General features: G+C 42.2%; 1 protein-coding gene across 2 annotated transcripts in view; it reads left to right on the top strand.

Moving 5' to 3' along the window:
• Nucleotides 1-14,036, top strand: part of FHOD3 (formin homology 2 domain containing 3) — a 614,532-nt gene that overhangs the window by 382,015 nt on the left and 218,481 nt on the right. For both annotated transcript variants that reach the window (XM_077810937.1, XM_077810936.1), the window contains exon 6: nt 2,427-2,521. In XM_077810937.1, the coding sequence (XP_077667063.1) occupies nt 2,427-2,521 (95 nt within the window). The remainder of the gene's footprint in view (nt 1-2,426; nt 2,522-14,036) is intronic.

Raw genomic sequence — 14,036 nt, 5'->3', positions numbered from 1 at the left:
TTTTTTTTAAACCTCTTTCTTCCGCCACGCTGTGAACGAAGTCCCACTCCTGACACCAGTTGTGACAAAGCTCTGTCCTTGCCTCCGTGGGTCCTGTGTTTCCTGGCGGATTTCACTAGCCTCAGAGGCTCACTGTGACCCTCCACGTAACCCTTCTCTCTCTAGAGACAAAGGTCACAGTCTACTGAGCCATTTTCATCATAAGCCAGCAAGGGAGGTGAGGAGAAGTTATCCTTCCTTGCACAGTCTCTGTTGTCTCCCAGTCTCAGTGATTAATCAGGGGGCAAAGGTGCAGGGGGAGCCCAGGCCCACCCTCTACTCCTGGCTCCAGCCCAGGGACCCTAATAGTATCAGCTATGGTAGCTGACCTTTTAGAAAAATGACATGTACAATTCCCTGGGCTACTTCCCCCACAGCAGCCCTCACTTCTTCAAGCTCCACTTCATCCTTACCTCAGGGCCTCCTTCCTTGTGCCTGATATGGTGTGTACTACTCAGCCTCTCCAACAGCACAACTTCCTTCCACAGCTCCTGACATGCCCACCCACCTGACTGACTGGGAGGCTTTTAACTAGTTTCAGCCAGCCCCTGATTGGCTTCAGGTGTCCCAATCAACCTAGCCTTCTACCTGCCTTCTGGAAAGTTCTTAATTGGCCCAAGGTGTCTTAATTGACCTGGAGCAGTTTCCATTTCATTTAACCTGGTACCAGGGATTTGTTTAGCCTGGAGCTAATATATCTATCTCCCACTACTTTTCTATAGCCATCTGGCCTTGCCTTGTCTCTCTAAGTAACAGAGAAATGACCGTATTTGGCATAATAAGCCTCCTTATCAAGAGTCATGGCATGCGCACTGCCTATCCAGTACAGTTCTGTGAACAGTGGTCTCAAGTTGGAAAAATCATACATGTCATATGAGACTCATAAAAGAAACAAACTACTACCAAAGGATGTGAACATGTGATGATTCCTGCTATTCTTGTAAGTGGCACTGTGGTCTAGAGAATGTAGGATAGGTAATTGGGAATCTGAGCTCAGATCCATTTTTGCCACTGACATGTTGTGTGGCTTTTGGCACTTGCTTCTCTGCATCAGTTCGCCCCTTTGAGAAAAGGGTATAAGTATACATTTTTACCTACCTCAGTTATGATGATTAATTAGTTAATAGGCCAGATTCATGCTTCCTGGCAAAGGATGTAAGCATTGCGTCTCTCTGTGTCAACGAAGCTGGCTGCACCAAATGGATGATTCACCTGATGGACAGCCGCTAGACAATGACACCCACTTTTGAGGTGGGTTACGGATCATTCCCCACCCAACCACCAGAGACAGGTTCTGCTGATGGGGTCCAGTACAGAACATATAGTGAAACTAGCCAATCCTTGAAAAGCTTTTGGAAGATGCACAGTATAATTATTATTTTCTCTGCACTATTTTTTTTATATTTCTTCATTGCAAAAATTCTCCAGTAATAACTCTTGGGTCATCTTTAATACTATTGAGTTATTCTTACTACAGATTGTGTTGAAGGTGCTACTTTAACATGTTCCTTTTCAGCTCAAGTGTGCATGAATCTCCTATTATAAAGTAAAAGATTTGGAGAAGAAAGCTTTGATTTTTGTTAATCCACTCTTCACTAATCCCAGCAGTTGATAATCTATATGAAAAATCTCTGTTTTTCCTTATCACTCAGCAAAGAATTAATAGCTATGTGCTGTAGCAAAGTCTCATGTTAGCAATACCTCATGGGTTTTGCAAAGTATAGTATCGTATTTTACAAGCACTATATGAAACGTTATCATAAAACGTATTTTGTGATTTTTTCTCCTTGCTGTTTTTTGTTTCCTTGCTAACACTCACAATTCAATGATTCACAAGGATGTCTTTGTGAAATGGCAACATTCTGCTATACTAACTTGCATTAACTACCATGCTGGAATTGTGAATTGCTGAAATTTGGCAAACAGAATGGCTAGCCTAATCAAAGATTATTTTAATTCACATAGATAGATTCCAAATCTAAAACATTCAATATACTACATAGTACTTCCAAACATGAATAGACCCATTGGCTCACAGTAGCAAAGCGTAGCCCATTGAAAATAATGGAACTGTTCATGGTAGTAAGCACTATGCTGGGTAGCAAGTGTTTTCAAGACTGGGCCAATACAGCACAGAATCATTCAGGCAAGGGCTGATGACTATAATCTGCCCTCAGTAACATTAGTACAAAACTGCAGTGACTCCAAATGAAGTTACTTCAAATTAACACCAGTGTAATCTAGAACAGTATCTAGCCTTGTGTCTTTTGTCAATAAAGTTTTTGTCAATGTGAACCTATTTAAATAGTAATGATAGTCAATATCAGGATTTTAATAAATATTCACCAGGTCTGATTGTACTTTCTTTGTCTTTTTCTTTGCTTTAGCTTTGGGCCAGATTATGCTGTATGTAGATGGCATGAATGGAGTAATAAATCATAATGAAACCATCCAATGGCTGTACACTCTCATTGGGTCAAAGGTAAGAAGTTCTCCAGTTACTTGTTTTATACATCTTAAGTGTTCTTTATTTTTTTTTTTATTTTGTGTGCATGAATTGTTGCTGAGGTGTGTGTGTGTGGAGAAGGGTTGGAATTCCAGAGAGAAATTTAAGTATTGATTGCTTGGGATCAACTCATATAGTTTTGTAAACTAAGACTAGAAGGATACAATAGAATTATGCACAGAATTTAGAGTTGGCAGCATTCGTAAAGCAAAATAACTTATCAGCAGACTCTGGAGCCTGACATCTGAGCTCTTTCCTAAATATAGTTTGATCAGTTATAGCAATAGCATTTGTTATAATAATGGTGTTGGTTCTTATATTTTAATTTAGACTGAGATTATCCTGTCCTTTGGTAAAATATACAGTATTCGTTGTGTATATTTCAGTCCATTGTTCAGTATCCTGTTAGAGCGCTCAATTTTCATAAACTTGTAAATATTAAGGTCAGAGGAACCATTCTGATCATATAGACTGATCTCCTGCATAATCCAAGCCATAGTTTTCACCCAGTAATTCCTGTGCCCAGCCAAATAATTTGTGGTTAAATTAGAACAATCCTTTATAAATACATCCACTCCTAATTTAAAGACTCCTATTTAAAGACTCCTAATTTAATCCACTCCTAATTTAATTTCTAAGTGAAAGCATCTACAGCCCAAACTGGAGCAGTTTGGAGAATACAGGCATCAATCTGCTACCACGCACACGTGAAGCAAGAATTCTGCCACTCAGGCTAATTCTGCCACCTACCTAATATTGCTGTCAGTCAAGTCCATAGGACTTCTACCCTCATCTAAACTTGGAGTTAGATCAGGCCCATATTTTACATAGTGCCTACATGCACGGAGGGGCAATCAAAAAACATGATTATTGCAAGGGCATTTAATTGGTAAGCTGTTTCAGGGCCTGATCCAAGATCCATTGAAGTGAATCGGAGTCTTTCCTTTGACTTCAGTGGATTTGGATTAGGGTCTGAAATACTAAGTAAATATCTGTTTAGAGTTCCAATGTAGACTGGACTGTTATTTCTTTCCTGATATTTCCTGATATTGGTAAATACCATATTTTTTCAAAGGACAGTATGTCCTTGCATTGCTTCCATTTGTGCAACCAGTAAATTTGACCACGAGGAGAACATTTTTTTTCTGGCATAATGTTGAGCTTGCCAGGGTGGTATGTGGAAATATCTCTCCTCATATGTACGGTCTTACCAAATTCACAGCCATGAAATACACATCACGGACTGTGAAATCTGGTATCCCTCCCTGAAATCAGGTCTTTTGTGTGCTTTTACCCTATACTAGACAGCTTTCACGAGGGAGACCAGTGTTTCTCAAATTGGGGGCCCTGACCCAAAAGGGAATTGCAGGGAGGTCACAAGGTTATTTTAGGGGGGGTTGCGGTATTGCTACCCTTTCTTCTGCGCTGCTGTCTTCAGAGCTGGGTGGCCGGAAAGCGGCTGCTGTTGGATGGGTGCCCACCTCTGAAGGCAGCTCCCTGCCAGCACCAGCGCAGAAGCAAGGGTGGCAACACCATACCATGCCACCCTTACTTCTGCACTGCTTGTGGTGGCAGCCGCCGCTCTCCAGCTGCCCAGCTCTGAAGGCAGCGCCGCCACCAGCAGCAGCGCAGAATTAGGGGTAGCAGCACCGCAACCCCCCTACAATAACCTTGCGACCCCCCACAACTCCTTTTTGGGTCAGGACCCCTACAAATTCAACACTGTGAAATTTCAGATTTAAATACCTGAAATAATGAAATTTACCATTTTTAAAATCCTAGGACCGTGAAATTGACCAAAATGGACCGTGAATTTGGTAGGGCCCTACTCATATGAGGATGAGCCCTTTGCTGTAGCTTTTCCTGTTTGCACAGCCTGGCTGTGAACAGCCACCGGTGGAGAGCATGATCACTTTAGTCTCATAACAAAAGATGCATAATGGGTCAAATTCTGTCTCTGCCTCTGTACCTGCAGAGGTTCACCTGACCTGGAGCCCGTGCAGTTCTTCTGCCGGAGGAGGGAGGAACAGGTGGAGGGGTTGCTTACGGATATCGCTGCTTGCATAGGCCCTTATCCAGCTCCTGTTAAAGTCAGTGGAAAGATTCCCATTAAATGTAATGAGAGGTAGATCAAGTCTACAGTGCAGAGCCTTGCACTGTAGAAACTCCCAATATGGGAGTTCAAGGAGTGGGTGAAGAATAGGCAGGACCTAAAAGGAATGTGAGATGAGCCACAAAATCTATTACTCCCCCCTGAGGCAGAGGGTAATGTGTAAGAGCCACACAGGCTACTCCTGCCCCTGTTATTTAGACCTGCTCAGAACAAGACTAACTGCCACAATGCTTGGAATGGTGTCAGTAACCTCTCTACACTAGGGGTCCCAAAAATTGCTAACACCTGGTGAAGCTGAACTAGTGTTAGCAATGGTGAGAAATTCTCTGGACAGGGCTGGCTCTACAGTTTTTGCCGCCCCAAGCAGTGAAAAAAACTGCCGCCACGGACAGCAAAAGGGAGAAGCTGCTGCTGAATTGCTGCCGCGGCTGGCAGGACAGAGGAGCTGCCGCCGAATTGCCACCGCCACGGAAACACTGCTGCCCCTTTCTAACTGCCGCCCCAAGCACCTGCTTGGAACGCTGGTGCCTGGAGCCGGCCCTGTTTCTGGAGATGATGGGGCCATAGAGAAAGGGCTTTCTTTCCTTATTTCCATACGGATATTTGTGCAACCTAAAGAAGAGCCTAGCAGTCCTGAGTCCCAGAGGCCCCTTTAACCAATCCCCCCAATGCACAGAATTCATTGCTGCAAGAGATTGAGTCAAAAACTGGGGCTGGGTTACTATAAATGCTGGATCATCTTTGGATGACTAATAATATTGGTAGATATGAAAAGTAAGATAATGATGAGGGTAACTAATCTCAAGTGTCATGAGCATGTTGTTGGGTGGAAGATCAGGAAGGAATCCCCCCACACACACACACACACACGCACGTAGATCATTCCACAGTTGCCTCGGTGCATAACCAGGCAGCTTGTTTTCTTGGAACATCAAATACTAGCTCCTGCCAGAGAGAGGATGCTATATAGACATAGAGATGGTTTGGGGGATACGGATTCTAGTTTCCTATGAAACATATACAAGAAAAAAGCTGTGCAAGAAAAAGAAATGTTAAGACATTGAGTATGCTAATCCTCTCATTCTACCACGATGTGGGGGACATCTTAGTGTTACTTTGCAGATCTGACATGAGGTATGTTGATTGTCTTTACCAAAGCACTACAACACTCCAGTCTTTAAGCTCCTCTTCTCCCCCATCGTCAGCCAAAACGATTATATCCATATCTTGGCTCCGTGCCTGCGACTAGGGAATGCAGGCAATGTGTTTTGAATAGTTTGGTTTCAGGTAGCATCAAAGTTATTCTTTCATTATTATTTAACTGTCTTGGAAGAGATCTAAGTCCCTGTCTGTGTGCCAAAAGTTAATCGAAGGTATGACAAGGCTACTAGCAGAATGTGTGGTGTGACAGCTGCTTTATGCACTTAAATGTGGATTTGGCTCTCCATGAAAAATGAATCTGTGGAATTTGCAACATACCTACAGTCTAATTTACAGTCCAGCTAAACTACTTCTTTTTCTGCAACAAAGGGAAAATTGTTTTAACGTTGTTGAGCATAAAAGGAAGGTAAAGTTGCTAAAGCTTCAGTGTAAATATTGAAACAATTCCTTGTGGAAGGAAACGGAAGATAAACAACATATCATTTAGTGGAGTACATTAGCAGTGACTGGGACATGTTGTTTCTTGCCTTTACCTAAAAGCTTTGTAGAGGCTCAATAAGCTAATTAGTAGAGATGGTTGAATAATTTTCATTGAAAATCTTTTCTGACAAATTCCATAATATTTTTGATTTTTTATAATTATTTGTTAAATCCTGCTCATTCAGTCTCCAGTTCTGGCTCCTTACCTAATGGACTTGTCTATATTAGGTATTTTTTTCCTGTTATATTCCCTACCATTGCTCATACTATTGCACTTCCATCTCTGATAGCAACAGAACTGGACACTGGCATAGATGGGTCGCCATCAGCCACCGGCATTTTCATCACTGCATTGCCTAGACCTGCTGTGAACAGAGTTAGAGGACACAATTGTTAAAATTCCAGCAGAGAGTTTGCACTAGGACTCCTACCATTGTTTCCACTAGTTGAGCTGCACCAATGGCATCAGTAGTGAGAAATCGTAAAGGTGGAGGGAAGGTTAGTGTTAGACGCAAATCATATGAGTAAGAGTGGGAGAACTGGGTGCTAGGATAGCACTTCTTGTTGATGATCAGTGCAAAATTTGAGGTTAGCAATGTACTTCTTCCATATTCATTTTAAGGGATGGAATAGCATGGCATTGCTCAAAGTATTAAAATATATCACTAAAATCATAACACTTACATAGGCCTTGATTCAGCGGTCCCACCCTCCCACCCCCCGTATTTAGCAAAGCACTTGACCATGAGTTTAACTGTAGATAAATGGTTAAGTTCTATTGGGCTCAATGGAACTTAAGTACATTCCTAAAGTTAACCATGCTTTTTAGGCGAGGGTTGGACTTACGTGCATATGTAAAAGCTTTGCTGAATTAAGCCATAGTGCTTCTCGAGCTCTTTAGACAGGTGCGTAGATATCAATAAAAGTTTCAGCTATCCTAACTTTTTAAGGTGATTAAGGGATTAAAAACAGAGATAAAAATAGCCATCATATATGTCTATTTTAAAAAATCTTTTTAAAGCTCTTTTGGCTCCCAGATAAAAGGGATGAGGGGTTTGGTGGGACTAGGGGAAAAGGAAGGCTAAAACTGAAACCTAAGATTTTGGAGTGGAAAACTAGCTGTTCCAACTTTTTCTGTCAATTTCATCTTTTCATCATCTCATCTTTCTTACATCATTCTTACAAATCTCACCACCACCAGCCTATGTACAAGAATAAATTTGGAGTCTAACTAGAGAGCCAAGTTAAGTAACAAGGGAGAAGATTTTCAAAGCGTGAAGAACAAGTAGGCACCAAACTCTCATAGATTTTCAATAGATTTTTTAAAATCTCCATCATTGTTGGTTAAATTTTCTGGTAATTCTCAGATCCATGACAGCACTCCAATACCCTCCATGTATCTTTGGGGGAAATATCTCCCTCTGTGTAGAAATTAAAGGAAAAGTCCTGCTTGTACATACCAGCAAGGGTATGTGTGAAGGCTGGAAGGTTTTTTGCCTCCAATAGACATTTCTATAGAGCGGGCTTCACTCAGGACAAGTTGCAATGTTAAAACAAGGCTAGCAAATCACAAGGCTACAAATAATTATTCTAAATTTTTTAAAAAAAGAAAGCTTTAAAGGGATATTGTAGTTTAATTTAATCCATTTTTGAAGCAATTTCACTCATGTTGTCCAGGAAGAACTGATTGTTTTTGTTATGCGAAACCATTTCCCTTGGATGTCACTGACTGCAAACAATAACAAGTTAATGTAGTGGCATTATGTGTCATTCTACCTAGTTGTTTCACACCGTAGTGATGTGTGACACATTGCATCACTGTACCCTCAATAATATATTTTATTGGACCAACTTCTGTTGGTGAGAGAGAGAAGCTATCAAACTTACAGAGAGCTCTTCTTGTCTCTCTAATATCCTGGGACCAACATGGCTACAAAACTGCATGCAGCCTAGAACAGTGGGTCTGAACCTTTTTTCAATCACAGACTCCTAAAAATTTTCAAATGGAGGTGTGGACCCCTTTGGAAAACTATTGTCTGTGTATATAGTTGAATTCTGTTCAATCAGTTTTCCGTCTAAGTCTTTCATGGACCCCTTAGACATAGCGGCAAAAGAGTCCTGTGGCACGTTATAGACTAACAGACGTATTGGAGCATAAGCTTTCGTGGGTGAATACCCACTTTGTCGGATGCATGTAGTGGGAATTTCCAGAGGCAGGTATAAATATGCAAGCAAGAATCAGGCTAGGGATAACGAGGTTAGTTCAATCAGGGAGGATGAGGCCCTCTTCTAGCAGTTGAGGTGGGAACACCAAGGGAGGAGAAACTGCTCTTGTAGCTGGCTAGCCATTCACAGTCTTTGTTTAATCCTGAGCTGATGGTGTCAAATTTGCAAATGAACTGACGCTCAGCAGTTTCTCTTTGAAGTCTGGTCCTGAAGTTTTTTTTCTGCAGGATGGCTACCTTTAAATCTGCTATTTATCTCACCACATAATCCATTGTCTACAGCCAAGCGCTGGGGTACAACCGCATTTGCTCCAACCCCTCAGACAGAGACCAACACCTACAAGATCTTCACCAAACATTCTCAAAACTACGATACCCACACGAGGAAACAAGGAAACAGATCAACAGAGCCAGACGTCTACCCAGAATCCTCCTGCTGCAAGACAAGCCCAAGAAAGACACCAGCAGAACTCCACTGGCCATCACATACAGTCCTCAGCTAAAACCTCTCCAACGCATCACCAGTGATCTACAACCCATCCTGGACAACGATCCCTCACTTTCACAGGCCTTGGGAGGCAGGCCAGTCCTCGCCCGCAGACAGCCCGCCAACCTGAAGCATATTCTCACCAGCAACTACACACCACACCATAGTAACTCTAACTCAGGAACCAATCCATGCAACAAACCTCGATGCCAACTCTGCCCACATATCTACACCAGCGACACCATCACAGGACCTAACCAGATCAGCCACACCATCACCGGTTCATTCACCTGCACGTCCACCAATATAATCTACGCCTTCATGTGCCAGCAGTGCCCCTCTGCTATGTACATCAGCCAAACTGGACAATCTCTATGTAAAAGGATAAAAGGACACAAATCAGAGATTAGGAATGTCAATATACAAAAACCTGTAGGAGAACACTTCAATCTCTCTGGACACACAACAGCAGATTTAAAGGTAGCCATCCTGCAGCAAAAAAATTTCAGGACCAGACTTCAAAGAGAAACTGCTGAGCTTCAGTTCATTTGCAAATTTGACACCATCAGCTCAGGATTAAAAAAGACTGTGAATGGCTAGCCAACTACAAAAGCAGTTTCTCCTCTCTTGGTGTTCACACCTCAACTGCTAGAAGAGGGCCTCATCCTCCCTGATTGAACTAACCTCGTTATCCCTAGCCTGATTCTTGCTTGAATATTTATACCTGCCTCTGGAAATTTCCACTACATGCATCCGACAAAGTGGGTATTCACCCACGAAAGCTTATGCTCCAATAAATCTGTTAGTCTATAAGATGCCACAGGACTCTTTGCCGCTTTTACAGATCCAGACTAACCCGGCTACCCCTCTGACCCTTAGACATAGTCTGCAGACCACAGGTTGAGAGCCACTGCCCTAGATGATAGATAATGTACTTCCCTGTATAGCTTGTATCTTTTAGTGATGCAGTTTGCAAATACCAGAGAAACAGTTCTGCAAAACTACAAACACTCCATCAGAATTTGTTAGTCTTCCTTCATAGTTGAAAACCTATCCTAATTTAAAAAGTTTTTCAAATCTTTCAAAGTCAACCACAGAAGTGGCATACTTTTTCTAGTGAGCTAGGCTTGGAGTACACACATTAAGATGGAGCTTTAATAACCATAATACCACCGCCATTTTAACATGTATATAATAACTTTCATCTCCGAAGTACCTCCTAAACTAAGCACATATGCTATTGTCACTGAAACGAAGCTTCCTACAGAGCGGAGAACAGCAGTTCGCTAGCACACAGCGTGATGAGTGACACTGGTGGAGAGGATGAGTTCTTAGCAGACAATGGGACAAAACCCCATTCTTGTGAAAAGTGCCATGACATTTTCAACATGTATGCAGAGTATACAGCACCTTCATTTTTAAGGCCTTGTCCAAAAGACCCACCACATACTGAAGTGCAGAGTGTTCAGTTGATTTTCTCTGAAAGAATAAGCGATGAGTGCTATTTTTTAGCGTGCTAGCTTGAGTGGAGCCGGTGTGAGTCAGTCTACCTGGACTGGGAGGCTTGGTCCCAGCCGCTGTGTAGCCATACGACGAGGGGCTGTTCTGGCAGCTGGGGATCACCAGAGTACAGCAACGTTCCAGACTTTCCCTTTTTCCCTTGGTCACATCCTCTGTGCCAGCGCTTATGAGGGGAATGGTATAGAGCCACTACTCTGGCTCTGCACCACCTGGCTCTGCACCACCCTCTATATCAGGTGGCTCAGGAAGATAATATGGCACTTCAGAGATTAATATGCGGCTCCTTGCATAGGCGCTGACTCCGAGGCTGGAGCTACAGATGCTAACTTTCCAATGTGCTGTCAGGTGCTCGCTGCTGAACCCCCTGCTCTTCCCCAGGTCCTGCCACCACTCCACCCCTTCCCGCGAGGCCCCTGCCCCCTCCCGAGCCTGCCATGCCCCCGCTCCTCCCCCTCCCCACCAGAGCCTGCTGCCCACTGCAAAACAGCTGATTGTGGCGGGTGGGAGGCGTGGGGAAGGAAGGGGAGGTGCTGACTGGTGTGGCTGCCGGTGGGCGGGAGGTGCTGGGGGTTGGAGTGGGGTAGTGGATGGGGGGCTGCTGACCTATTACTTGTGGCACCTTAGAGACTAACCAATTTATTTGAGCATAAGCTTTTGTGAGCTTCATCGGCATCCGATGAAGTGAGCTGTAGCTCACGAAAGCTCATGCTCAAATAAATTGGTTAGTCTCTAAGGTGCCACAAGTCCTGCTTTTCTTTTTGCGAATACAGACTAACACGGCTGTTACTCTGAAACCTGACCTATTACTGTGGCTCTTTGGCAATGTTCATTGGTAAATTCTGGCTCCTTCTCAGGCTCAGGTTGGCCACCCCGGGCTAGTGCCTGTGCACTTCTGGCATGATGGGAAGGGGTTGTAGCAGGGCCGAGGATGGGGCCCATTATTTTTATCAGGGTTAAAGAAAAGCTGATGCTAACCAGATTTAAACTTCTGGCAGTCATTAAAAATCATCCAAAAAACAATGTTAGACCAGAGTTAGTAGCGAAAGGCTATGGCTACACTGGCACTTTACAGCGCTGCAACTTTCTCGCTCAGGAGTATGAAAAAACACCCCCCCCCCGAGCGCAGCAAGTTACAGTGCTGTAAAGCACCAGTGTAAACAGCGCCCCAGCGCTAGAAGCCACGCTCCCAGCACTCTAAGCTAATCCTCTCGCGGAGACGGAGTACCAGGAGCGCTGGGAGAGCGACCACACTCACACTTCAAAGCCCTGCCACGGGCCTGTGTGTTTCAGTAGACTACAATTAGCACTGTAGCCCCAAAATTACTTTGTTTACAAAGGCGGCAAAGAATCTTGTGGCACCTTATAGACTAACAGACGTATTGGAGCAAAAGCTTTCGTGGGTGAACACCCACTTCGTCAGATGCAAGTAGTGGAAATTTCCAGAGGCAGGTAACAACGGTTGTTTACAATAATTCTGCAACTTCAAAATAAAATTAAAAAGCCTAGTAATTAATATTTAAGTGATCCTGCCATATCTCTCCTTGTGCTATAATGCAAAACCTTAATTCCAACCTGTATAAATATTGTGGCAAACCTCTGCGAAATCACACTGTACCCCTGTCCCCATATTTCTGCAGTCTCTATCTCTGAGGGAAGAGTTTAAGGTTTTGCATCATAGTTCAAGTTACATGCAGGTTGGCTGTGAAGGGATCTGGAGTGTATGTTGGAGGTGGAAGTGGTGTCCCTGTAGTGTATCACTGACAGTGTCTGTGTGATACCTGTGGATTGTTGGAGACATTTCCCTTAACTTGATATTCATTTATTTTAAGGTTTGGGATATGTACTGAACTAACTTTAAGTACTTGCAATGATTTTTTTTTATCTTTTGAAATAAATATATGTACATATAAACTTACATATATATCTGTATGTTGTATACATTTACTCTAAATTATTGAAGTGAAGGTTCCAGGGTTATAGATCATTGCCCACAGGCAGGATACCTACTGTAGCTACATTTCTGAATAAAACTTCTAATGGTGGAGCACTAGTTTGATTCAGATACTCTACCCTTGGTGTGTTCACAGACCACTGGGATTAAGCCTTTGATCTTTTTTTAAAAATCTCTTATAAAGTTTGGGTTGCTCTGCAAACCCACAAATCTCTACCACTGTCCTTAGAATTTATGCATAAAAGAGCATTGTGTTCCCAAAACTGTACTGCACTTTCCTTTTTTTCTTTCCTTTCTGAGTGCCACTGATGAGAGTAATTTTTTTTTTCTATTTGATGATCCAGGCTGCTATAATTCCCCCCAGCAGACCTGAAAACCATTTTTGGCATTGTTTTCAGTGGAAAGTAGTCCATTTTTAAAGTGATCTGAGTAACCTCGGAAGACCAAGTGGAATGCTAGGTCTAGGAAGATTGAGTAAAGATTTATATCTCACATATTGTTTTAATTTGTTTTTCCAGTTTGCGTCTGTCTGAGTCCAGTATTGTAAGGACAATGTTGAATCTTAGCTCTCTGGCCTTCCCTCAGCCTTGTATGAATCTTTTGCTTCACATTTGTTAAAATGCAGAATTGTTTTATATTCTGAAGGGGCACTGCATCTACAAAGTACCAGAAAGATCTTGGGCCACATTGAGATTCTGAGAACTGTGTTACTGACTTTTGAATAGAAGCTCACATGAACATAATGTAAATATATCTCACTTCTCATTAGGGACCAAATCCAAAGTCTATTAAAGTTAATGGACTCAATGGGCTTTGGATTGTGCCCTAAGCAGTAATCATTTGGGCTCTAGTTCTAAAATATGGGAGGCCGTGTAGGATTAGTGGTTAGAGAAGAGGTCAAACAGTCAAGTCTTTGGAGTTCTGTTCCTTGCCCTGCTTCTGACTAAAGTTAAACACATGCTTAACTGCTTTGCTGAACACAGATTGACTTAAGCATGTGCTCAAGGTTTTGCTGAACTGGGACCTTAATTTCTGTGTGCTATAGCTGATCCATTGTGTAAAAGAATCTAATAATACTTTCCTAGGTACTTCCCAGAAAAGGTGTAAAGATTAATTCTTAAAATTATTGTTTGATGACTTAACACAAGTGCTAGCATAGTAACTTGTCACTGGAGCTGGTTGGAAAAATTTGGACAGAACCATTTTATGCCAAAATTGAAACACAGCATGAAATCATGTTGATTTTGCCAACATTTCATTTTGGAGGGGAAAAACCCACAAAAATAGGTTTGACATAAATGGACCATTTCAACATTTTCAGAATAAAATGTTTTAATTTTTTTATTTGAAATTACTTTTCTTTTGAATTGCTTTAATTAGTGTAAAAGGAAAAAAAAAATTTTAAAAAATTGATTCAAAACAAATTTTTCGGGTAATTTTCTTTCATGGAAAATTTTGAATTTTTGGGTTTCATTCCAGTTTGAAACAAAGTCAAATATTGAAATCTTCATTAAATGGAATTTCCATGTTCCACACAACCTTCTTGTCACTAA

This window comes from Eretmochelys imbricata, chromosome 2 (assembly GCF_965152235.1).
Source record: "Eretmochelys imbricata isolate rEreImb1 chromosome 2, rEreImb1.hap1, whole genome shotgun sequence".
Lineage (NCBI taxonomy): Eukaryota > Metazoa > Chordata > Testudines > Cheloniidae > Eretmochelys > Eretmochelys imbricata.
The sequence above is the reverse complement of the archived record's forward strand: the minus strand, read 5'-3'. Positions and strand labels throughout refer to the sequence as shown.